The following is a 26,704-nucleotide window of genomic DNA, read 5'->3' as shown; positions in this document are numbered from 1 at the left end:
CAAGTTCAGTAATCCATCTCCCAGTGCCTCACTTTCTTCATCTATAAAATGGGAATAATAATTCTTGCCTCAAAGCATTAAATGAAGTATTAAATGAAATGACACTTACAACAGTGCCCAGCAGCTAGTCAGTACTCCATAAGGTATATCTCTATTTATCTGCTGTTTTTGCTAACAGGATATACTCTCTCCTTTCTTGATAATGTCATACTGTTTTTCCTTTGAAAAACTACCACTCCCCAGATTCCATTGGCCCTGAGAGGTGTGTTGATGAAGGAATACCAGTATCTACATCATCCCTAGCAGTGGGCACCCTATTCAGCCAAAAGAAATTGCTCTTTCTCCTGAGAACTGGAGGACTACAGCTAAAACAATCTGAAGATAGTGCCCTGAGAAGATTCTGAATTGGTATGCCATCTAGATCCTCAAAGCTATCCTTCTCAAGACCTAATTATTTAATTCTTCATTTCTGTGAGCTATCCAGAATCTACCATTGATTTTCTCTTTTGCTTTAGTTTTCCTGAGTTACTTTCAGATATTTGCAACCAACTACCTGATTTATTAATCTTCTCACTCTGAAGAAAACGCTATGGTCATTCCTTCCTTGGACACTCTCTTCACCTCACAAAGAAGGCTCTCTAATTTACCTTCCACCTACCCATATCCACTCGTCCCTCAAGACCCAATACTTTTCAATAATAATCTATGCCCTCATTGATTTCTTTCTCTGTTCTTCAACATCTAGCATACCACTGAATTTACCTTTCCTTTATAAAATAGTGCCTGGTACCATCCAGTGTATGGTCACCTGTTTATCTTGTCTCATCAACTGGCTTCTAAACCCTTTGGAAACAAAATCTATACCTTACACTTTGGTTTATGTGTAGTATTTAACATAGTGCTAAGTCCAGAGATGACATTGGGTATCTATTAGCTTACCAATTAAGGTTAATCAGAAAAGGTTAGAATTTTTCCCCTCCTTGTCACTCCAAGTCTTATATCTAATTGAACTTCTAATGAATTCTGCTCAGTCTATTCTCTCTTTGATCTTAAGTATGCCATAATTTTCCAAGTATCAATAGTTCATTATTGAACACAGCTGCTCAACACATATTTGTGAATGGATAAAGAAATGCTTTTCTGTGATCTTTAAGAAATATAACAAGAAATAAATCATTTTCAGTGCCATGTGAATAGTACATATGGGTAATGATTGGTTTTAGACATTCACCAATTCCTCCCCAAATCAAACCTAATCAGAAAGCAGCATCTCACAGACCCAGTGAATTTCCTTTCTGCCATCTGGTCTGAAAAGGAAGTCAAGAAACATTAAGTAGGTGGCAGTAGCTAAGGACAGACAGTACTATTAGCACTTCTGATGCCTTCTTCCACTCTGAATATTCACTTTTATATATCCAGCTGAATACAAAGGACTTGCAGTCCTTCCTTTGATTCTTTAGGAAAGAATATTTCTCTTTGTTTCCTGTAAGTTCCATCTCCAGAAATATTAATATATCTCAACCAAAGACCCTAGTTAGTCTTTCCAAAATTTGATTTTAAGTCCTATAAGAATCATTTGAATCAGAGTTACATCAACCTTTAGACTATGATTTTGTTTCACCATTTGTTTTAGATCATGGTTACCCAGAGATTTTTCTCTAGACGGCAGCACGTTTTATGTCTGAGCCTAGATGTAAAAATTTGGCTACTTTTTCATGTCAGCCACAGTCTAAGCAATGGTGCTTGTTTGTCCTACATCCAATTACTGCCTGCTCCTTGATCCTTAGGAAGGTTGATCTACATGGCATGGTAGCTTTAATCAAACAGGAAAACAGACCCTGGTCAGGTAAATAATGGGAAAAGGAACTGAGAGTCTTTTAGCAACAATGATAAGACATTTTATATTATCCCCATGCTTCAACAGAAAGCTCCTGATATGATCTGAAGCCCTCCCAAACTCAAATCCTTTAATGATTCCCTCTGCTTAAAGGATAAAATCAAAACCCCTTAACACGACTTACAAATCCCTTCATGATCTGGCCCCTTCATGATCTGGCCCCTGCATAAATCTCTAACCTCATCCCTTACCACTTCTCTCCTCAACATTACACAATATTTTTTTTAATTTTTTAAATTTTATTATGTTATGTTAATCACCATACATTACATCATTAGTTTTTTTGTGTGGTTTTTTTATTTTATTTATGTTTATTCACCATACATTACATCATTAGTTTTGGATGTAGTGTTCCATGATTCATTGTTTGCGTATAACACCCAGTGCTCCATTCAGTACGTGCCCTCTTTAATACCCATCACCAGGCTAACCGATCCCCCCACCCCCTTCCCCTCTAGAACCCTCAGTTTGTTTCTCAGTATTCTATCTACCTCTCTTAGATTATAAAGGGTTAGCCAAAACAGTCCTTTAAGTACAAGTCCTAGAGGCACCTAGGTGGCTCAGCCGGTTAAGCCTCTTACTCTTGATTTTGGCTCAGGTCATGATGTTATGGTTGTGGAATGGAGGCCCTCGCGTCAGGATCCACACTCAGTGGGGAGTCTGCTTGAGATCCTCTCTCCACTCTCTCTCTCCCCCTGCAACTCCCCCCACCCATGCATGCTTACTCTCCCTCTCAAATAAATAAATAAATATTTTTTAAAAAATGAATCCCTCTTTGTAAAAAAATAAAAATAAAAAAAGTAAAAGTCCTAAAGAACTAGAAGGGAAAAGAAGAGGGAAGATCAAAAAATAACAGTAATGAATCTGAAATTAGAGGGAAAGCAGCAAAGAAAAAAAATTCTTTTATATTATCAGGTTATATGCTACTACTTAGATATTTGGGCACCATATCTGAAAGACAACTGAATTGGTGGTGGCCTCTGCTATGAAAATCCTAGCAGGAAGTCTGGGGGAAGGAAGATCACAGCCGAATCACCCTCCCCTCTACCAAAGAGAGAAGTGGACCTCACTATGTTCCATGCAATCCATCACACACATTATCAAAAATAAACATACTACAACTATGAATACTCTACACTGACTAAATTAGTCTGTTTTGTCAGTTTGTTTTTTTTCCTTCAAGTTTTTCCTGTAGCTTCTATTAGCCTCTTCAATACGTAGACTCTTAAACCTCAGGACAGTTGATAAATTGTGGATTGTATAACAAAACCCATTATCATCCATCACTGAATTCACCATCAGCCCAGGCCAGCCACCAGGGGATGGATATGTGCTGAGGCAGACTCCATTACACCAACATCCCAAAGGAAACTTTGGGGCAAGAGAGTTCTATAAGCTCCTCCATTAACTAAATTCTGCCTACTCAGTTCACTCTCTCTTCTTTTAACATGTCCCTCCAGTCTACCATTCCACCCTCTATGTAAGTAATCCTTATTATCAACAGCTCTTATTCTTACACACACCCCAGACACCCACCGCTTCGGCCCACATTCTTATCCTTATTTAGATCTATTCTCATCCACTCTCAGAGCAAGAGAGAGACATGAGCACTTTCCTAGCTCCTCAATGGTGATTTTACATCACTATTCCTCCAATTCCATTTAAAAAAACTCTCTTTTTTGGAGCTCATGGCTTTCACCAATCCTTTTCCACATGTAGGCATCTAGGTGTTACTCACACTTAGAAAATTTGAAGCTTGGCATAGTTTTCTTGCCACATTCTCAAGGATTCCCCCTTGGTGTTTCTGATGTTTGTTCCAAAATGGCCCCACAGTTCTCTGTTCCCTCCATGATTGTATCTTCAATCCTCTTCATCCATCCAACTTTGCAATAACAGACTTAAAACTCCTTCAATCCCTCCTGAAATCTGAAACCCCCCTCTCTATCCCAGACCATCTTTCCACCTTACTCCCTTTATCATCCCACTCCTACTTTTTATTCTCATAATAACTTCTATTCTTCAACTGTTCCAATCCATTTTCCATGAATATCAGTCCCATTGTGGGTTCCCTTGCCTTTTTGCCTCTCTGGACACCATAGCCTATGATTTCAATAATGCTTTCATGATCACTATTTTACTGTTACCCTCTTGACTACTGGCCTGGTGTGCCTCATTGGTGGCCCAGGCTGAATCTCCCCACATCTGTTTTCTCTATTCCTGTTCCTGGGTTCTTTAAACAGAAAGGTACAAAACAGTTTTGGCCATTTCCCCTACAGAGACAAGCCATTAAACACCAAGTAGTCATTGGCTACTGTCTGGGAAATTTTTGGTTCTCTTCTGATAGATTCAGCTCTCTTTTATCTAAAAATCACCTGCAGTAGGCTCTGCATAGATGTATTTTCTTATCCCTTCCATAACTAGCACTATTAAAAAACAGTCTACAATCACCGCATGCATTTCTTCACTCTACACTCACTTCTTAGCAAAACTTATCAGCTCTGTTCCTACCACACTAATGAAATTTAAGGAAGTTCATCAATTAAATGATTTTTCTTTTTAAGTTCTCAAACTCCGTGGCTCCAATAAACTCATGACCTGGCCACATAACTTGCTGACAAGACTGCAGACCCAACTGGATGACCCAAACCTGGCTCAAGCATAAGTCTCATGCAGCAGAGGTGAGCTGGGAGCTATAATCCCAAGTCAGGCATCCCTGGGACAGCCAGTCTAGGTTCACCTCACTGGCAAGCCCAGCCATCAATCAACAACACTCAGAAACTTGCTTTCCTGATAGAGGACAGAGACAATCCCTGGTCCTTCAGTATTTAAGAGCCACCCCATTTCTCTTCCCCTATACTAAATCCTCCAGAGCTTAGACTCTGTGCTGAATTCAGTTCCCTGTTTGGCAGTAAAATTTTGCCCCTCAGTACTCAACTCTCTTTAACAACACTTTTCACCTACAATGTTCCCACAGAGTACCTAAAAACAAATGATATCTGTATTGTAACATTTGCTATTTATATTTCAATATAAGTTAGACTTATTTTTCACAAATCTTCATGTCCTATTATTAACCAAAAGGTTTTGGAAACCCCTGGTCTTGTGACTTCTCTGAAGGGAATTCACTCATTTAGATGTTCAATGGACTTTCACTGAGTACCTATCATTTTCTAGGTGCTGAATCTTATAAAGATGAGTAAGATATGGCACCTGCCTCCAAAGAATTCACAGTCTAGAGGAGCAAAGAGCCCAGCAAGAAAGGGCTATGAACAATGAGATAATGACTATAAGAGATGAGTTTACAAAACATTCTAGGAGTAGAGAGGAGGAGGACTGTCTCTTGTTGGGGTCATCAGGAAGCCTATATTTATATTCCTAAATTGACTGTAATCCAACTCTTTTGTTACTATTTTTCTTTCTCAATGGACACTTATTATATTTGTAAAGCAATCTAAACAGAATGTTTAATGACAAAAGATCTCCTACTAGTAACATGAATTTTTCAAACTGGAATATGTGCTTAGATCATATTAACCTACACTTGCACTTCTCTTGTTAAAATGAGACCTTTTATTTTCAGTAGGAAACTACATGGAATGATCCCATGTTTTAAGTGTATATATACAATATCATCACTAAAACTCTAGCATCAGAAATGTGTATCACATGTATGTGTGTGTATATTTTCCTGGGTGTGAGTATTTGTAATATTCATCACTACTATAAATTTTGTGTATTCTTCCTGTTGTAGTCAGTCCACACAATAAAACTAAAAAACACATTTGCGGTACTTTTTCGGGAAAATTTTCTGGGAAAAATTTGCGGTAGATTTTCCCAGCATGCCTTCTTTAGAAACTCATAACTACTCTAGTCCAGAGTTTCTTAGATAAATGGGCCCCTAACCCCACTCTCCTCATCCCCACATATTTTCCATGCTTTTCTCAGGCAGATTATAAAAATTATACATGTCATGACTCCAGCTTTTAAATTTTCAGTGGCTCTTATTGTTAACTGAACAAAAATCTTAAAACTTAGCCAGGCATCAAGCTCTTTCACAATCTAGTTTCCATCTACCTCTCAAACTTATATATCTCTACTCCCTTCTAGGATTTCTGAATATATTATCAATTTAATTGCCATCATCAGAGTGAGAACAACATGTCAGTGCTTATGGTTTTATTAATATAATCTCCTATAATATATGTAGCAACTGTGATGGTTTCAAATGAGTCTGCAAAATCTTTGACACTATTCTCATTGAAAGATGGGGTCTACATTCCCTTTGCTAGAATCTGGGCCAACCTAAGTTTGTTACTAATACAGTGCATTAAAAGTGATACTGTTGGGCGCCTGGGTGGCTCAGTTGGTTAAGCGCCTGCCTTTGGCTCAGGTCATGATGCTGGAGTCCCTGGATCGAGTCCCGCATCGGGCTCCCTGCTCGGCAGGGAGCCTGCTTCTGCCTCTGACCCTCCCCCCTCTCATGTGCTCTCTCTCTCTCATTCTCTCTGTCTCAAATAAATAAATAAAATTTAAAAAAAAAAAAGTGATACTGTTTAACTTATTAGGCTGGGTGAGCTAGCAATTCCTTGCTAAAAGAAAGGGAGAGAAAAAAAGATGGTGACTAATACAATCTATGTAACCATTTATAATGAAGTAAACAGGCAGTGTAAATCCCTTGATACACTCACCTCTGGAGGCCTGAAGCACCAGTCATGAGTTTGACAACTTTAGGCCACCATGCTGCAAGGTAGCTCAGGCCACATGGAGAGACCCCTGGTAGACGCTCCATTGAGAGCCCCAACTAAGAGGCCAGAAACAGCCAACATCAAGTAAAGACACTTAATAAAGATGTCCCCAGATGATTCTGGCCCCCAGCTATTGAGTCACTCCTGCTGTAACCCTTCCAGCTAAGACACTGTAGAGCAGAGTCCTCCCCTGCTCTGTACTGCCCATTCTCAGGATGCACAGAATCCATAAGCATAAAAAATGGTTATTTCTTTATTGCTAAGTTTCAAAGTGGTTTCTAATTTAGCAAGATCAACTGGGACCAATTTTAGTACCTGGGAGTAGGGCACTGCCATAGCAGAAGACTTTGGTTTGGGGATTGAACTGTGGGTGACAGTAAACAATCCTTGAGGGGATCCTGTATCGGAAGCTTTATGGGCTTTGAGGAAGCTGTTGCTGACAGCATGAAGGATGTTAAGGTACATGGTATTGGAAGCTGAAGGAAAGGGGTCCTCTGTCACGTAGTAGAAACAAGTCTGGCAACCCTGCTGCCTGTAATGCTATGGAAAATAAGAAATACAAATATTAAACTGTATTTCCTAGCTCAGAAGACTTTCAAGTAGAATACGGAAAGTGACGCCAACGCCTTCTCTCTGGCCATAAAAAATCCAAAACAGGAGAGATGAGTTTAAGAACAAACTGTCCAGTTTCCAAGCAAAATTTGGAATAGGACTTACTGAGCTTGAAATTAAATTCTTCTCCTTCCCAGCCTCTCCAGAAGGCAAGAGATTCTCAAAGTAAGAAACTGAACTCAGGGAGGAAAAATATAGGTCACTATCAGGAAAAGATGATCTAAAGATGAAGCCAAGGACCCAACTTCAGGAACTGTTAGGACTTCAGACACTTTTAAAATGATGCCCTTCAAACCTTTTCAAACAGACAAGAGGTTTTCTAAAGACATTAAGGTGGTGCCTTATAAAACTTCTCTGTTCAGTAACAGAGCATCTAAGAGTGTTATGAGCATTATTTTACAAAGCCTCACAGTAGACAAAGGCTCATATTAAAGAGACCCATGGTTTAGTTTTGTCTAATGGAATGGATATAACTTGATACACAAAAAGATCAAGTTTTTTAAAAAAATAGTTATACCTGGGTTAGCATCTCAGTTGGTTAAGTGTCTGCCTTTGGCTCAGGTCATGATTCTGGAGTCCCGGGATCAAGTCCCAGGTTGGGTTCCCTGATCAGTGGGGAGTCAGCTTCTCCCTCTGCCTCTCACCCCACTCGTGTTCTCTCTCGCTTACTCGCTCTTAAATAAATAAATAAGATCTTTTAAAAAAAAATTATACCTGTTTTGACTTAAAGCAACAGAGCCAATACAAAAATAAATAAATAAATAAGCCTTTGGACCCCTAATTTTTTATTGATAGGAAGCAAGCTGAGTAAGCTATTCAATTGCAGACACAAACTAATTTTTAATTACAAAAGATAAGATGCATTAAAAGGCAAAACTAAGAGGCCACATGATGGGGCCAAGTGCCGGGAAGGACAACTCACAGGGAACAGCACTAACTCATAATTTTAAAATTGTCAACATGTGCCCAGTTGGATTTCAGAACTGCTATGGGCCAGTGACTGTTATGTCCTCCCATTTTCTCCATTCTTGAATGGAAAATCCTATTGAAATAATCATATTCTCATCTCGCCATTGTCTATTGGGGGAGAGAAGATAGATAACAGGTCTTCAGAGCAAGAGAAACCATGTTCAAGAAACGAAACCCAAATAGTCTCATCTACACCGAGACCTAAATTTGATGGTGAGATCCTGGATCTCAGACTTCAACCTGATGTTATAATGCAGTGAGACCTACTGGTGAGTATATTTTGTACATGAGATGAATGTAAATAATTTGTGGCCCGAGAGAGATGTACTGATTTGAAAACTTGTGCACAAATTCTCTGACACTCCCTATCAAGAGGTGGGATATATGCCCTCCTCCAGCAAATCAGAACCATCCTTAGTGACTTACTTGTAACCACTAGAATGCAGCAGAAGTGATGATGTTTATGATCATAATAACCATACACTATCTCCCATAGATATCCTGTAGATATCCCAACTCTTTGTCTTTTCTTAGTAACATTTCCCACCAAGGATTATATGCACACATCATCTGCTTTTCTAAGACCAAACCATCATTCACTGTCATATTAAGTCCCATCTCCACCATGAAGCACATCATTAGACTCCAGCCTTAGCAATTTCTCCCTCTTCTAAACGGTCTTGATTTTCTACAACTTTCATTTCACAATTAGTGAATGCCAGTATCACTAAGACACAATTAGTGAATTCATTGCTTTTCTAATGCATATTCCTTGGCTACCCTCTTGAATTATGTCCCTAGACAAGGGTTGAAAATCCAAACACTTACAGAAAGAAAGCAGGTAATATACAACAGTGAAGTTGACATGGTGCAGAAGAAAAAAGTGGTCTGAATTAGGTTACACTAGGAAGCAAATGCTTCATATAAATGGGTTAGTCACCATCCAGCTACAGCCACTGATTTTCTTCATAGCAAATATTACCACCTGATATACATTCATTTGTTTATTGTCACTCTCTCCTCATTAGAATGTAAGTTCCCTGAGAATAGAAACCTTGTTGCTTTGTTTCTTGCTATATCACCAGAGCCCAGAACAACACCTGACGCTCAATCAGTAAGTATTTGCTGAAGGAATAAATGAGTGAACAATTATTGCCAAGTGGGAATGTGAACCCAAGATCTTCCCATTTTTCAAGAGAAGCCAGAAATAAATAATTTTATGTGCAATCTCTCAATTTCTAAATATCGACCATTAATTACAAAAATATTAAGCCTTTTAGGGATGGGTAAACAAAATATGTCTACCAGCTTGGATTCCATTGGAAAGATGCACATGCAATCACTCTACTAGAAGGATCTTAAAGTTTTTTACCTTTCTAATTACTTAGCATAGTGCCTTGCAAAGTATAGAAAACTTGAGAAGTAAATGATGATGCTTCAAATACACACTTGAGGCACTGTTACAATTCAGCTGTAAATTATTAAGATGCTACTCTAGTTATACTCTCATATCTCAAAGAAAACTGCATCAGCTTCTGATCCAAAATGACCACCTGGATTTCACATGACTGTCCCACCCCAAGATCCTAAAGCTAAACTTCCACTCCCTTCAGCTGCTAAGAGTTCAGAAATGTGATTCCCATGTCTTCCTCCCCAGTAATAAAGAGGAAATGCAATGAAAATAAAAATAGATTGGATATCCAAGGGGTCACCAAAAAAAAGAGCCAGGTTTTAAAGTGTATTTCCACAGTTGATAAATAAGGGCTCCCAGTGGCAATTTTGTTTTCCTTTTTATTATCCTTAGCATTTTTAGATTATACAATCTAAAATTTTATTTCAGTTGACCTTTCAATGTTCTCTGGTAGCATGTTTTATCTTTTCTACATAAAAATTATTAAGCAGGAATTTTAAAATGTTTGCTAATTACTTGGATTCTTAACTCTAATAAAAGTCACATCTAAATAATTAGAGTGTGTCCGGTTTTAAATATGGGTCACTTAGCAACAAGCTTAATTGTGTAGGGCTGAGAACACTTTTAAGATGCTTTAAAGAAAACATACTAGAAAAAACAGTGCCAGTGTGCCCTATGCTGCAAGCTGACGCACAGCAAGCCAGCCATCAACTTTTGAAGACATCAAAGTAAATGAGATGTCTTGGTGTTCCTTTTCTGTGTGTCGTCCAACATGTACAGCCTTCAAGTATCCATAGGAGACATCAACAAACATCAGAGGAACTCAACATATCAAACGAGTACAAGTCCAGAAGAGCAAAATGTCTTCTGGCCCTCTAAAGCCAGCATTTAGAACCTAATTTTAATGATTATGTAGATTAATTCACTATACACAGCTCTTCAAATAATGGCATTAATTTTTTATGGAGGCAGATTTTACTTTTTAAATAGGTTCCACAGTGATTTAAATTGAAAGTAACACTGAGAAAAATTTATTTATCCAAACCTATTTTTCAAAATTTAGGTTGTTATAGACCTATGAACTTTCTACAGAACAAGAATATAGGTTTCTATTAATTCCTTTTGTTGCGTTCAAATACAATGGCCACCAGATAGGGAGAATCATTACTTGAATTCTTTTACAGACATACAGCTGAAAAGACGAAACAGAGTTCCCAGGGCACATGGCAGGAAAGCCCAAAATTTGGGATCAGACCAACAAAAGTTTGTCTTGCAGCTCTACCACTTGTTTACTTTTTGACTCTGGGTCTTTAAACCTCAATTTACTTTATTCATCTGGAAAACCAGAATCATAATACCTTGCTTTAGGGGCAACATAAAAACTAAAATAGATGCATATTTATTGTGTGAGCCATTGAAATGAGGAGGAAGTTGTTAACTCAGCATGGCCTGACCTAGCCTGACTAGTACAATCCAACAGCATGCAAAAAATGCTTAGAACCTTGCTGTCACAAATGACAGTTATCACAGAAAGTCCAATTGACTCTTATTATAAATTAAATGCAGAGCATGTCTTCTCTAGGCTTCCCATATGTCATGCTCCCCTAAGACTGTATTTCTATACACTTGGGTGTTGCGGGCTAAAAGAAGCTTTACAACCCTACAGAAATCCTAGCACATTGGCAGAAGAACTCATGGACAAAAATGTTCACTGAGCATTGTTGTTAATCAGAAAAATTAAAATGTTTATCTATAGGAGGATGACAGATTTTGATATCTTCACTCAACCCATTCTATTCAGATAAACCACAAAAATGTAATTTTAATCAAAAATTAAAATGAAATAAAAATAACTTAAAGAATGATATCTATAATATAAACCACTTATATGAAATTTTAAAGCATGGCATCTATTGTAGAAATATATATATACACATGCTTGGTAATTGTGTGATAATATGCATAGAAATAGCAAACATCAAACTCAGGACAGTAGTTATCTCTAAAGGAGGAGGCAAGGCAATGAGATCAGGCAGGTGCACACAGAGGGCTTCAACTCTATCCAATATGTTTTACTTTCTCAAAAACTAAATTAGATTAGAGCAAAGATGATAAAACGTTTAGATTCTCTAGAGCTGGCTAGTAGGCCTGTGAAGTTTATTATATTATTCTTTACATTTTCTGGATATTTGAAATATTTCACAATAAAAAGCAGCAGCTTTCCAAGTCATATAAATAAAAAGCAATTTCCAAAAGCAGACAACAGTTGTTTCAGAAATACTCAGAAGATGAAGAGGGACAGGGATGGTGGGGGTGGGGGAGGTGGCGAAAGGGACAAGAGGGCTGGGTATGGAAAAGACAGTCCTCTTTGACTCTAGAAACCAGGAAGATAATTTCCCACCCCCAAGGGTTAACAAAAGAATTTAGCTATATAAGACCTGAAGAGGATAAAAATGATTCAGTGTTAATCCAGATATCAGATTACTATACAGTGTGTACATTATCTAAAAACATATTTAAGTTTAAAATACTTACTGCAACCCCACTCTTGGTGGTAGTTTCTCTGTATGTGAAGTTGCAGATTGCCCAGGCTAAATAATATGTAGACATGAGAGGGGTCTGTGAAAAGTGATCCGTAACCCATCCATCTTCCTCAAACACGGAAGTTTCCACTGGCATATTGGATAAAGATAAATAGGTTGCTTGATGCTTGATGCTAATTTTGAAAGTAGCCTTGTAGATTGGCTCATCAAAACAAGGAAATGCCTTTCTGGCATGTGTAGGCGAAAACTGAGTAACACCAAGGAATCTGGAAAAAAGAAAATGACATTCTCAATTACATTTATGGCTTCAGTTAAGTTATGACCTTTTTACATGCTTCTGCTGATAAAATAATGTATTTTGCCAAATCACAAGGTACTTTTTTCTGAACCGAACTTAAGTGCATGAATAGCATGAAAGTATAATTCATATATATTTCCCCTATGATAAAAATTATTCAGGGACATTTTTTATCTCAATTTAAAGTAAATCCTCTAAACCCAGACCAGTGCTTATTAGACAAAACATTACACTTTACAGAAAAACAACTCATTGGCATCCCATTGGCAAATACTGGAGAGTAACAGTTCTCCTTTTTGGTATGCCCCCATTTTCTCCTCTAATGGTGTACAAGTTAAGACAGTGAAACTAAAATCCAAAAGTTGTCCTCAGATATATATAGAATATAGACCACCAGTGGGAAATATCTGAACCTTCAAATTTCAGCTAGGCATGATCTGATTTTGTTACAGACTTTGAAACCTGACAAAAGTTGGCCTAAATTCTGGCTTTACAACATTCTCAGCCATATCACCTTGGAGGATTACTAAATTTCTCTAAGGTTTAGGTTTTCATTGCTTGAAAGGAAATAATCAAGCCTAACTTTTAAAAAGTACTGTAAAGCTTAGTAGGTAAAGAGGATATAAAGCATGTATCACTGTGAAAGATGAAGAGCAACCATCAGGCAGTTAATAAATTGCAGCCACTGATTCACAATGTCTTTAACCTTTCTTAGAGTGGTTTAACACATATTTATATCGAATAATCCAGAGACTATTCGTTTTTACAAATCATAATATGTATTTATTACATAAACTATAACTTTGGTATTATTATGTTAATACCATATATAACACCAAATTATATATGTTAATACCATATATAATACCAAATATAATACATGCAAACTTATATAATAAATATCTATATAACAAACATGTTGATGTGCATATGTGTGTATATATCTATATAAAGTACATTTAATGCCCTCAACTTTTCAGATCAAGCTGCAAAGTTGCATTTCATTAAAACTAACTAGAAGCAACCTCTACATTCTTTCACAGTTATGGTTACAAATAGAAATACTCAAACTAACTTTAAGGACACTCTTTTAACTTGAAAAAGAAACCATTATTTATGAAAACGTGCATGATACAAATCAATTAAACTTTTCTGATAACACTAGTTACAAAACTCAATATAAGGCAAGTCAATATCAGACCCTTCATAAAACATTACTAAGTACTGAAGTCATTTCTTTAAAAGACCCTTTCCCCCATAAGTAGTTCTGCCACCACTCCCCTCTCCAACATCCACAATGTTCCTCATTAATCTAACATGGCACACTTTCCCAATGAGCCCAAACTTGGCCTCAAAATTATTCTCAGCATAACACTTCAGGCAGCTACTAGCAATCAATAGGAGTTGACATGTGCATTGAATCTTATTGGCTATCCCTGGCTCAAACCATCAGATGTAAATGTTTATACCTTTTTAACATTATGAAGCTTACATTTATCCTTGAGAGTCTACTTTTTTGAAAGTTAAAGACATTTTAAAAGATTAACTGTATATGTACTCTCAGAAACAGAATTTTGGGGAGTTATCTTAGAAACAGTACTGGGTTGCTACCTACCAGGCTTGGGTAACAGCTTGAGCCTATTTTTTCATTAGTAAAAGGAAAATAATAATGCTTTCTACGCTTTCCTTCCAAAGCCGTTGAGATGATAAAATGATATAATGTATGGGAAAGAAGTTTTAACTACAAATCTTCAGACAAATATAAGATTAAAGTTGGAAGCAGTCTTAGAAACAAACTGTCCAGCTCTCATAAATTTCTAAAATGAAAAGGGAATTCCAGTAGGGTTAAGTGATTTGTCCAAAGTTACAGTGGCAATTAGTACAAAGCCGGGTCTAGAAATCACATTTTCTGCATCTGAGTAACAATTAACTATATTTCAAGAACAGTAAAATAATCTTTAGCCATAACTTATAAACAATGTTTTAATTCGACTATTGGTAATAAAGGTTCTTCTTTCCAAAAATGCCAGTACATGGTAATATTTTTCCTTATGATTTTCTATCGATAGTAATATAGTTTTGTTTAATGAAATGTCAGTACCTTTTAGTTAAAATGTACCCATTTACAATTTGCTCTTCACATGCTTTTGTCTTCCATAACATTTTTGAATCTCATCTTTCCATCTTATTAATTGAAATGTCCACTGAGCTTGATATTTCTTTCCTGAGTTGTTTAAAAGTTACCTACAGGATTCCATATATGAGTAGAAAGTGTTCTTTTTAACTTTCAAGTATCTGAGAACTCCAGTTCCACCACTGACAGACGTTGTCTGCTGCGTGTGAGCTTTCCACTATATTAGGTACATGGTAGGATTTTTTTTTTTTTTAAGATATAACCTTTTTTCTATGGACTCTGAGAAACAAACTGAAGGTTCTAGAGGGGAGGGGCATGGGAGGATGGGTTAGCCTGGTGATGGGTATTAAAGAGGGCACATATTGAATGGAGCACTGGGTGTTATACGCAAACAATGAATCATGGAACACTACATCCAAAACTAATGATGTAATGTATGGTGATTAACATAACATAATAAAATAAAATTTAAAAAAATAATAATAAAAAAAAAGATATAACCTTTTTTGTCCTTAAGGTCATGATAAGGTAGACAACCAATAATACTGGGGGAAAGTTCTGCAAGAATTCAACAAAAGGGTTGCAATTAGAATGTACTAATCATTAAGTAAAAATCAAGGGTGTCGGGGCGCCTGGGTGGCTCAGTCGGTTGAGCGACTGCCTTCGGCTCAGGTCATGATCTCGGAGTCCTGGGATCGAGTCCCGAATCGGGCTCCCTGCTCGGCGGGGACTCTGCTTCTCCCTCTGACCCTCCCCCCTCTCATGTGCTCTCTCTCTCTCATTCTCTCTGTCAAATAATAAATAAAATCTTTAAAAAAAAAAAAATCAAGGGTGTCTTTGGCATTAAGTAATTAATGGGTAGGAATTTATTAGATGTAGAAGATTAAATACCCCTGGGTTAATGAGAAATTCATAAACCAAACATTTATGCAGAAGAATCATACTGTGTACTCTCTTTTTGCCTTATATAGTAAGTAAATATATTAGAAAAGCTAGCAGTTTAAATCACTGATTCTCAGGGTTGAAAGGAATATACCATCTAGTGCCTTTTTCTGCAATTAATATTCTTAATGAATCACACACACAGTATATAGCTATGCACAGAGGGCCACCATATATTCTGATAATGTCTAAATGAGGAAATACCAATTTCACAGTCTGGCAACTGAGGACGATTGCAATTGAATTTCAATTCAGTATTTAGGAAATCAGAAGAAGTCCCTTGGTAACGAAGAGCAGTTGGACTAGATTACTTTTTAGGTCTTTTCCAAGCTCGAGATTCTATAACTGAACAAAATTGAGAAATAAAATATTCCCTGAGTTTGATGAGATTTTTTTAAATATTAAATTACACTTCTGCTAAATAGTTTTTTACTACAAGCTCTATTATGCATTTGTTTCTCTTAATCGTCATTCTTGAGTGTTCAAACACTGAGGAGAAAAAGATAAGTATATATGCTTTCTTCCCTCAAGGAGTTTATACTCTAATGAAAGAAATTAAACAAATACCTAAGCAGGTATTCTACAAAAAGCCATTACAAAAAAGGAAAGTGTACAAAGACATTACATTCTCCTGAAGCAAGGCTTCTCAATCTCCGCACTACTGACATTTCAAGTTGGATAATTATTCTTTGTTGGGGGCTGACCTGTATCCTGTAGGATGTGTAGCAACATCCCAGGGCCCCTACCACTAGGTACCAGTAGCACTTTCCACCCCAGCTGTGACAACCAAAAGCCCGTGGGGCTGGGGGGGGTGGGCAATTTACCCAGTTGAGAACCACCTGCCTTAGGAACAGAAAAGGCTTCACAGAGGAAGAAGCGTAAGAATTGTTCTTAAAGCCTGGGTAGTATTTTAAAGGTCAGAAGCAGATGAAGAAGTGAGGCAGACTCCAGGTGGCACAGAAATAAGCCTTTAAAAAAGTGTTGACTCACTTACTAAATTAGTGTGCTGTCTGTCCTCTCACAGATTCTGGCTTTATCAAGTCTCAGCACTGCCAGTCCATCTCTAACACCTCTCTCACCCTCGATACCCCCCTGTCTAACAAAGAGACCTAGTTCAAGTCTCTGTCTCCTCAACAGGCAACAGTGTCCGTTGGATTTCAAAAATATCATTCTGTCTTCATCGTATGTATGTTAGGATTGCCTTCAACTTGGTGGAAGTGAGACTTCTGTTTACTGTCATTAAAAACATCAAAGAGGCCTCTAAACAAGGTGATTTGGAGTAGAAAATAATGAATTTGGGTTTTGAGTAAATTCGAAGTAAGTCAGAGGTGGTAGCAGGACACCAGATAGAAGAAATACAAAAAAATTAATTAAAAATAGAAAACATTTTAATATACAGTATGGATACAAGATACGTAAATGCAGCTAGAAGTAATATAAAACAGCAGGAGGCAGAAGGTAATAGGGACAAGTATTCGTTTTCTGTTTTTCTCCTGCTTTTTTTAAACAAAATCATTTTTATCTTTTAATGAATCTATTACCATAAAAAATGCCATTTCCAAAAGTGACATCCTAGAAGTGTCATTCCAAGAATGTCACTTTAGCATAACTAGAGAAATATAAATAATATACATGTATTTTAATTCTCTTCTATCTAAAATAAATTACTTTATTTCTTAACAACTTGCCTATTTGACATTTTGGTTGAGCTAAGGAGAGTGTAAAGCTCTGTGTTGCCTCTGAAGGATACAGAGAATTGATTTCTTCTTATTTCTGCGGAAGTTCACTAGGCAAGCTACTTGTGTCAAGTCATTATGATAAGATCCAGCAGAAGTAATGCATTAACATTGGTTGATATTGCCAACAAATTACTGTATGTGAATCAAAACAATTTCTGTTCCCTTATTTTCAGTTTGCCTTTTTGTAAGGTTAAAATATGCAGAGGAAACCAACATTTGCATGACACTGTTAGCATTCCCAGACTGATTCATGACTTTTCTCTGTGGAACCCACCCAAACCAAGAGAACCTCACAAACAGCATGCCCGATTGGAGAGGTTTCCATCTGGACCACACCTATGCATACCACACATACAGGAGTGAAAAATGATCTTTGAGCTTCCTTCTATCCCAATTGCAATTTGCCTGGTGTTGCAACAGTTTCAGACTGTTAATAAAAACTCCCAAGATCTAAAGAAAAGTTCCAATGGAACATCTAGTTACTATTCCACTGTTTGCAGGAGATGGACTTAGTTACAAGGTCATGGAAGTTACACATGTCCCATTTAAAGTTAAGGTTGTTAATCAAAATGCAAATTATTACTCAATGACAAAACATTTTAAGCCAAAATGGGTCGTTGTTTAGACTGTGTGTTTTTATGTACTTCAATGAGTCATTAAACCTCTGCCATTTCAGAAGAAAAGTACTCCTGCTGAATATTCAGTGCTATAAGCAAGCGTGTAATCTATTTTTTTTAAATAACCATTCTAGTAAACTAAAAACATAATGCAATAATGCCAGCAATATGTATGTAGGAAGTGGTGCATGTGTGAATAATCGTGTTATAAAAACAGAGCACAATATTCATAATTGTTTTCCTATTTAGGTACTAAATACTCTTATCAAAAATGAGTCCTGAGTGTTTGATCACTATTGATGAAGAGTATTATGAATGCACTAAAATTACCTTTGCAGGCCAGAATAGTAGGTTCTCATAAGAATAAATAAACTAGTGTCTGAGAGTCATTTGTTTAATATTGGAAGGAGGCACGGCATGATGTACGTATTATGAAGTACCACTACTGCCAGAACTCAAATAAAGTCTTGGGAACAATAACAGCGAATGACTAGTGTGCCTTTCCTTTGGTATATGGGGTTTTTCTATTTGTCACACTGCCTTCCAGTAACAAGGAAGGCACCCCGCCCCCAACCCTTCAGTCACTGGTCTCTGCTATTCTCACTGTTGGACAGACAGCAGGACCATAATTAGAGAGTTGCACGTTCCCTTTGTTTCACACTCTCTTCCTGCTCTCTCGGCCCTCTCCAGCTCTCAGTGCCTGGACCTAGCATGGCTTTCTCTTGCTGTGCAAAACCACAATACCACAATGCTTCTCTTCACTCTCTTCTTCAGGGTGGAGAGGCTCTGCTTCCTCATCTCTGCCTTTTTAACTTTGTTTGGGGGGGCAAACCAAAGAGCAGTGGAAGAAATGTCCACGGTGACCATTGTCCCCACTGTCTTGCTAGTAGGGAAAAACCCCAAGGCAAGAATATTGACCCTATATGACCTTGTACCAATGCAAATAGTAGATCTCCAGCCATGGAATAATATAATAATATTAATACCCACAAAAGAGCTTACCAATTGTCAGACATGGCTCTAAGTGCTTCATTACTTAACTCGTGATCCTCACAAGAACCCTATGAAACAGGGTATCATTATCCCCATTTTCCAGATAAGGATACCAGACACAGAACAATTAGGAAATTTGGCCAGGGTCATAAAGCTCGTAAGTGGCAGAGTCAGGTCATGAACCCAGGCAGCCTGGATCCAGAGTCCCTGAACACACTAAGCACACACATGCTCTTCCATCCAGCAATACAACCAAAAGCAGCCTGAACCTATTCTTAAGAGAGATGAAAAGTAACCAGGAGTGGTAATTTTTAAACTTCATTCTTTGTGTACCCATCCTCTGATTTTTTTTTTCAGTTGTGTGGCCATAGGGAAAGATCTGAATAATTAAACTAAAACTTCATCCTGCAAGTGAACATAGGTCTACATTGGGAGGAATCAGTTCAACCCATCCCTGGAAAACCAGTGCTAGAGCTCCCTAGACCACGCAGCCACTCATTTATTCAGAAGCAGGGAAGACAGGAGGGGTGAGCTGGGGCCCCCTCACCCCACTTCAGCCCCACCCAATCTTGCCAGTCTTATTCCCAACACCACCATACATTGTAGCCGTGTGAAATCATTCCAGATTGGCCAGGAAACTGAGAAGAGTGTGGGGGGGGTATCTTTCATCTTCATATTCTCCCAATTTCTAGGTAGTGAGTGAGATTCTACTTGCTGGAAAGAGCATCCACTCTCTAGTGGCAAAAAGCAGGATGACATGGGACTTTGAAAAACTCTGGAGGAACCCAGCCACTGTTGCAAATCTGAAAGCACACAAGGAACAGACAAATAATTAAAAGGAAGTGGGCGATTTTGACAATGATGATGATTGTCATTGCTGGCTGGTGGGAGAATGAGCATGGGGTGAAGAGGAACACCCTTCCTTACAGACTGCAAAACATTCATGTATTAAAGATCCATCATTTCTTCCTTGCTCCTTTTATATCATTCTTTGAAGCTGTGCTTAAAGAACGGAGTCTGATTCTTGTCATCACATGGACAAATGTCCCCATCCTCAACAAACCTAAACCATCACCCTGTACTACTGCCTCAAGCCCATCCCCATACCCAGTGGCAAGAACTGGTTTAAGGAAATAAACATGCTTTGCAAACCAAACAAATACCAGAGAACCAGTGACAGGTCCACCTTTGTTTGAAAGAGATCCAGAGCAGACAGGCCCTGTTTAGGATTTAGAGTACTTTATATACATAAAAACACAGGCAAAATAATTTAACTCTTTGAGAGAGAAACAACCGGTTCTTCCAGATTTTTCAGTTCAGAGCCTTCTACAGAGGAGCAAAAAGACATAAACTCTAACTTGCTCATATAAAGATATCTCCTCACCAGAGTGAATGAGAGAAATGAGGTTGCTTTCAATATAAAAGCCATGTGGTGGTTTTCAAGTTTTTATTAAATATCATGATTATTAATTCAGTCCAGGAAAGTACAAGGCAACAAACCATGTACACTAATACCACAGAAGATCAAATGCCTATCCATAAAATCCTCTATTCTCTCCACAAGATTCTCCACAAGATTTTTGCAAGAGATTTTTTTGCAATTCTCTGAAAACCACAATGTTATTTTCCCATTTTATTTGGAGATCATGGTTTCTCTTTAAAATAATCCTTTATAGAAAAAGACCACCCATTTTTATTTTGTCTTCTGTAACTGTGGCATGTTATAGACCCAAAGTTTGTCAAAAAAAAAACAACTGTCTCCCTTTTGAAAGTGGATAAAATATTCATTTACTTTGAGTAAATTTCCTCCTTCAATCCAACCATCTGGTTCTAAATTAAGGTATCCTACTTTGAACATGGGTATGCTTGCCATCTGGTTACCCGAAAGCAGCAATTACTTCAGGTAAATGAACATATACCTAATTCTAAGCAAGTATATTCTACTATAGGATACTATGGCATAAATACACACCCTTTTTATCTGCCTGCTATGCACCAACTTGAGAAAAAAATGAGTATGTGTTCTGCCTAATGGAGATAATTTACTGCTGTGTGTAAACATTTCAAATTCAAGAGAATTTATTTATTTGCAATATTCAACAAGTGGTGAATTTCCCATTAGCCGAACTATCAACTGAAAGTAGAGGAGCCTTGGGTTTCAGGGGAGAGTTTGTCCTCTACCTTTCTCCAGTGCACTATGGGAACCAGAAAAGGTAAGTGTTCCCTGTAGGACAAAACCAGGTCCCACCCAATGCCTAGCGGGAGAATAAAACCTTCCAAGGGTCATAGGTATATAGCAATAGTGAAATCTAATTTTCCTGCCCTCACCCAAATTCTTTCTCTCAGACCTCCGAGAAGTAAACCAAAGAATCAATTGACTCCTGGGTATTAATGAGTTGTCTCCATATAGGCTAAGTAAGGTGGACTGAATTGTAGTACTGCTCTTTTAAATATTTCCAGTTGCTTGCTGTGACTCCCCATTGGCAGAATAAATACTTATTTTTATTACAAAAATTATCCAAAAATTAACTTGGCAAAAACTACAACTAACTAAAGACCATGATATTTAATCATTAATCAAATGAAAATTTAGAATTTACATCTATGTCCTCTTGGAAAGTGTTTTAAAATATCACATTACAGAGCATTTGGGGGACGAAATCATCACCAATCAAAATCCAAACCTGGCTGAGTTCCTGACATTGATATGTTTAAAAAATTCTCCCAGTAGCCATAGTAACGACAACAATCAAAAAAAAAAAAAAGATTTAATAGATGTAATGGTCACATAATTGTGAACAGAGATTTCCTTTGCCATATCAACTCCAGTTAGAAACACTCAAGAAATTATCATATTCACTCCGGTAATGAAGGGAAAAAAAAACAAAGAGAAACAAGGACTTTCTCTAAGATGCTGTTGAAACAAAACCATCCTGACAGCTCCAGAAATATTGAATCCAGATTTTCTATTAGGATGCAGAATACAGCCACATGTGCTCTAGGTTAAACTTTCAACCAAGTCATTTACATCTCTGGGAGAAAACTGAAGGAGAGAGTTTGAACACAAATATGCACTAGGGGTACAAGAAAACAGTTATGGGTCAAGCAAAAACATCTGGTCTTTTTAAGAGTCCCGTTAATTTGAATGCACTGACCAAAACAAGCTCAGTTCCAACAAATATATTTTGGCATGGCTCAAAACACAGGATTTGTTGGAAGTATTTATTTCACCAGAGCAAGATTTATCAGTGATATGCAACTCCCACTATTGACATTTTGATATAAGCTTGTTTCCAAACACATGCAAATTTGCCTTCTACGCCTTTTCCCCCATATTTGATATGATGGTGGGTTTTAAAAAATGTATTTATTCTGTATTGTTTAGAATATGTTAAAGGAAGTGGTGAAAGAGGGTTTAAATTATCCACATCTGATCTTAGGAGTTTGAAAATGAATATACATTCACTTATAGGAGGCTTTAACTATCATACAACTACTAAAGCTTTGGAAAATCGATCTGGGGTTGCTTCATAGCACTCTATAAATAATAAAACTTTTGTGTTCTCCCATAACACACTGAAATTTCCCAGCCTCCTATGCAATAACAACTTCTGGGAGTTTCCAGCCACCATAAGCCCCGGTCCATCAGAAAACCAAAGTTTGAGTCTCACCTCTCCACTGACAAGCCTGCTGATCTCAGGCACCTGGGACTGATCTCAGGACCCTGGGGCTGCTCTGAGCCCCAGTTTTCTGCTGTTGTGAAAATCATTTGAGAACAGGAGAGGCTCTGCCAGGGGCATCACTGCTAATCTCCAACCTGCCTCTACTTCTAAGGTTGTCGATTTCTTTTTTAACTTCATTTCGGTTGTTTGCTGGCCCTGTAGTCACTTAATTAATCAAAGTTATTTTAAATGCAATGGATTAGGGCAAAAAGTGAAAATCAGATGTTTATTCACTCAGTAATATGCTTGAGTGCTGACTATCACAGGACACTCATAACAGCTCATATTTATAGAGGACACTCTATATGCCAGGTATAGGGTTAAGTGCTTTTCAATGCATTTACTCAAGGACACCTGCAACAATCTTGTGAGGACAGTACTACTATTATTGTCACCAAGTTAAAACTAAAAGTATGGGCTCTGGAGCCAAACCGCTTGGGTCTAAATCCCTGCTCTGTCAGCTCACTGTGTGACAAATTACTTGACTTCTCTGTGCCTCCATTTCCCTATCTGTAAGATAGGAAGTGTGGATGGCACCTTCCACGTAGGGTTCTTGTGGGACTAAGTTAATATATTTTGCTGGATAAGCACTAGAGGTAGTCATTGTCAGGAGCTGGTTACTTAGATTCATCAGCGTCTTCAAGCCTTCACCACAGCTAGTGCTGCATCTGGGATTTGAACCCACTTCTGTTTGACTACGAAATCTGAACTCTAAACAAGTGGTGAAAAGCCCCACAGCCTCTCAGAAAAAAAAAAAAAAAACAAAAAGGAAAATACTGCCCGCATCTAAAAAGCATCAAAGGTACTCATTAACAAGGCATTTGAGACTGACCGCTAGCTTTCCGAACTCTTTTCACCACTGGAGTTATTTCCAGAGGCAGTAACTCAAGAACAACAGCAAAAAACTAGAGTCACTCTATGTTTGTGTCAAGAGAGTTGGCAGCACCTGCAAGGACATTTCTCGTTGGCATTGGCCATGGCAGCCTCCTCCGGACCCCTGTCGCCCTCCCCCTGACTCTGTCACCTGGACCTGCTCGTACTGCTCCGAATCTCAACTTCCAGTTTTGGAAAACTTTATGCAGCCAAAGCTCACTCTCTGCTCCGTGCCTGCCAGGTAACAGTCGAGGTGGGCGTGTTGCCCGGGGGGGGGGGGGGCCGGGGGGAGGAGGATTTTGCCCTGCACTGCCATCTTATCTCCCTCGACGGTATCTTGGCAGGGTTTTGATGTCACCCTGGCATCGCTCAGATTTCACACTACCCTTTAAAAATTGCTGTGCGCCATGCTGGCTAAGGAACTTTGACGGGAGGGAGTTCCAGACTAGAGGAGGGGGTGGCATTCACCATTCGGCGCTGGTGAGTGTGTGGAGTCGGCAGCAGAGAAAGCCCGGGCATCTGGGAGACCCCAAGGGTTCTGGGTGATGGTCCTACCCCACCTTCGCTTCCTTCACCCACCCCTCGCTTTTCGGTCTGGGAAGCCAGCCCGGTCCGCCGGGTCGCCGGCCGCCCAGTCGTTCGAGCAGCCTGGCTGGGTGGGGCGGTGCCGGGCACCGCCTCCCTCCCTACCTTCTCTCCCCGTGGAGCACGTAGGAGCTGCGGAAGAAGCCCAAGAGCTCGTTCTCGATCAGGGCGTTGTAGATGATCTTCAGGTTGTAATTCCTCTGCGCGTCCAGGGTCCTATTCAGCACCACCACCAAGACCTGGGTTTGCGGGTAGAGGAAAAAACCGGCCACCGGGACAGCCCCGGCCACCCGGTCCTCGGCCACCTGCACCTTCTCGACCGCCACCCGGGAGGCGTGCAGCACGACGTAGCGGGTGGCGTTCCGGCACGCGATCTCCACGTTGACCTCGCCGGAGAAGGTGAAGTTCTCCATGAAGGCGGTGAGCATTAGATTGTAGTGCAGCGGCTTGAGGTGGCCCGACAGGCGCAGCTGCGTCCACGGCTGCCACTGCTCCCGCTCCTCCTCCGACGGCGGCTGGGCGGACGGGGTCCCAGGGGTGGCCTCCCCGCCTGCCTCGGGCTGCGAGGAGTCTCCGCCAGCCTGGTGGTTGCGCCGGGCGGAACCCGGAAGGCTCCCGTTGCTCCCGCGCGCTGGGAAGCCGGCGAGACCGCCGTCGGCGCCCGGCGCTGCGCTAGCTCCACACTCGTCGAAGCGCAAGCTGAGCAACACCGCGAGCATGGTGACCGCGAGCAGCGCCACGATGGACACGGCGAAGGCCAGCACGAGCCGCTTGTGCACCGTGATGTGGCGCTCGGTAGTGCGGGGTCGCACCCCCACGGAGTCCGTCCACCGATCCGAGATCCCCCTGCCGCCGGCCCGGAGCGCGGCGTCGTTCTCCCCCATGGTGGCCGCGAAGGGTGAGCTGCTCTTCTCAGCCCCCTCCTCCTCCTTCTTCTTCTTCCTCTTCTTTTTCTTCTTCTTCTTTTTCTTCTCCTCCTCTTGCTCCCCCCGCTCGCCGTCCAGGGCCATCACACAGCCTCCTCCTCCTCCCCCGCCCCCTCCGGCACCCCCCGCGGGCGGGCCACCCGGGCCACCGCCAGCGCAGGCATCAGAGAGCGCACGCGGGCCGAGGGCGCGACGCTAGCTGGGACCCTGGAGACGCCGGCCCAGGTTCTTTTAAGACGGGTTCTGGCCGCAGGCGACAGCAACCTCGGCGCCCCCCATCAGCCCCGCCTCTCTCCGGACAGTGGCGGTTGAGGCGCGGGGCGTCGAGCTCTGGGACGCGCCCAACTTAGAGAGCGTCTCGCTCGCCCCACCGCGCGCTACTTCTCAGGCCGGCCAGGCGCCGGGGCACATGCTGCCTCCGCCCCTTGTGCGCCTGCGGCTCCCGGCTCACCCTCCCCAGCGCCCAGCTCTCGCCTGGCTATCCGCGGGAGCCTTTCAACGGGTCCTCGGCTAGAAAGGACAGGGAGCGGTGGAGAGGGAAGTTAGGGCTTCCGCTTTCTCTCCCCACTCCAGCGGTGGCGTTCAGTCCTCTGGGTGGGATGTGCTCTCAGCGGCGGCGGCGGCAGCAGCAGCAGAGGAGGCGCCCGAGCCATGCACTCCGCAGCCGGGGTCGAGAGGATGGCCGGGGAAGAAGAGAGCGGGGTGAACCAGGCGGGCGAAGTCCCAGGGCCGCAGAGCTGCGCCGGGAATCTGCCCTGAAGAAGCCGTCTCCTCCACCCTGGACACTTTAAGCAGCGGTGGCGGCAAACGGCGTGAGGTTGCAGACCGGACAGCGAGCCTCCCTCGTTCCGACGTTGCTCTGACCTCCGGAGATGACAAGTGAGCAAGAAGTGTCCGGTCGGGCCATCCCCTTCAGGTAGATGATGCTCCGGGTTTGCTCTGTATCCCCGTGGGGAGAGCCGGAGTGCGTGTGTGCGAGTGCGTGTGCATGTGTGTGCGCGTGTGTGCCTGTGTGTGTACACACAGTCTCCAGGTCCGGATTGCCAAGGCTACTCTGACTGCGTTCAGGGACTGAAACTCCCCGAGAAAGGCAAAGGAGAGAGCGAGAGAGCGCAAGGAGGCAGGGAAGGCGGGAGGGAGGGGAGCGGCTGAGCGGCAGAGGCAGGCACTGGGAGATTAGAGAGCTTTTCTCCGCTCTGTCACACCAGACACCCACAGCCACAGAGGGGGTTGCTGAGCCGCCTGCAAGAAGTACATTGTAAATCTTCAGCGCAGCCAGCCCGGCAATCTCCCTTTTTCCCCGACTCCTTAGCCTTACCGCGCCTCCCGGGAGGGATCCTTGGAGCCTTTGGCTATTAACACCGAGAGCAAAGGAAGATCCTGCTGGGGAGTCGTGGCTGTATCAGATTTCATATCAGGCTCGCCAGAGGATTTGGAGGATTGTATGTAAATTGAAACAAATTCTCCAAAGCCTGACTACATATATTGTGTGATGAGTCCAGGTATGCTGTACGAAAATAAGGGTTAGCAATGAAGCATTAGAATCCCCCAGAAGTAAGGTTTAAATTAAAGACGTCTTTTCCCCCAATGAACAATTTCTATTTTTGGATTGGGGAAATGATTAAAATCTAATGCCTACATACCCAGTGTAACATCCGGAACCAAAAACTTGAGACTGAGAAAAGCTGAGGATCTGAG

The 26,704-nt window shown here is 40.6% G+C and overlaps 1 protein-coding gene across 1 annotated transcript in view; it reads right to left on the bottom strand.

Annotated features, from left to right (window-relative positions):
- The window catches only part of TRHDE (thyrotropin releasing hormone degrading enzyme), a 349,173-nt gene extending 324,045 nt beyond the window's left edge, over window positions 1-25,128 (bottom strand). Inside the window, exons 1-2 of the mRNA XM_006728228.3 lie at window positions 24,186-25,128; window positions 12,170-12,443 (exon numbers count right to left, since the gene is read on the bottom strand). Of these exons, the coding sequence (XP_006728291.1) occupies window positions 12,170-12,443; window positions 24,186-25,090 (1,179 nt within the window). The 5' untranslated portion in view covers window positions 25,091-25,128. The remainder of the gene's footprint in view (window positions 1-12,169; window positions 12,444-24,185) is intronic.
- Window positions 25,129-26,704: the final 1,576 nt, after the last annotated feature.

Source organism: Leptonychotes weddellii, chromosome 5, assembly GCF_054177405.1.
Source record: "Leptonychotes weddellii isolate Sample4059 chromosome 5, ASM5417740v2, whole genome shotgun sequence".
NCBI lineage: Eukaryota > Metazoa > Chordata > Mammalia > Carnivora > Phocidae > Leptonychotes > Leptonychotes weddellii.
Note: the sequence above shows the minus strand (reverse complement) of the source record. Positions and strands in the feature narration are given on the sequence as shown.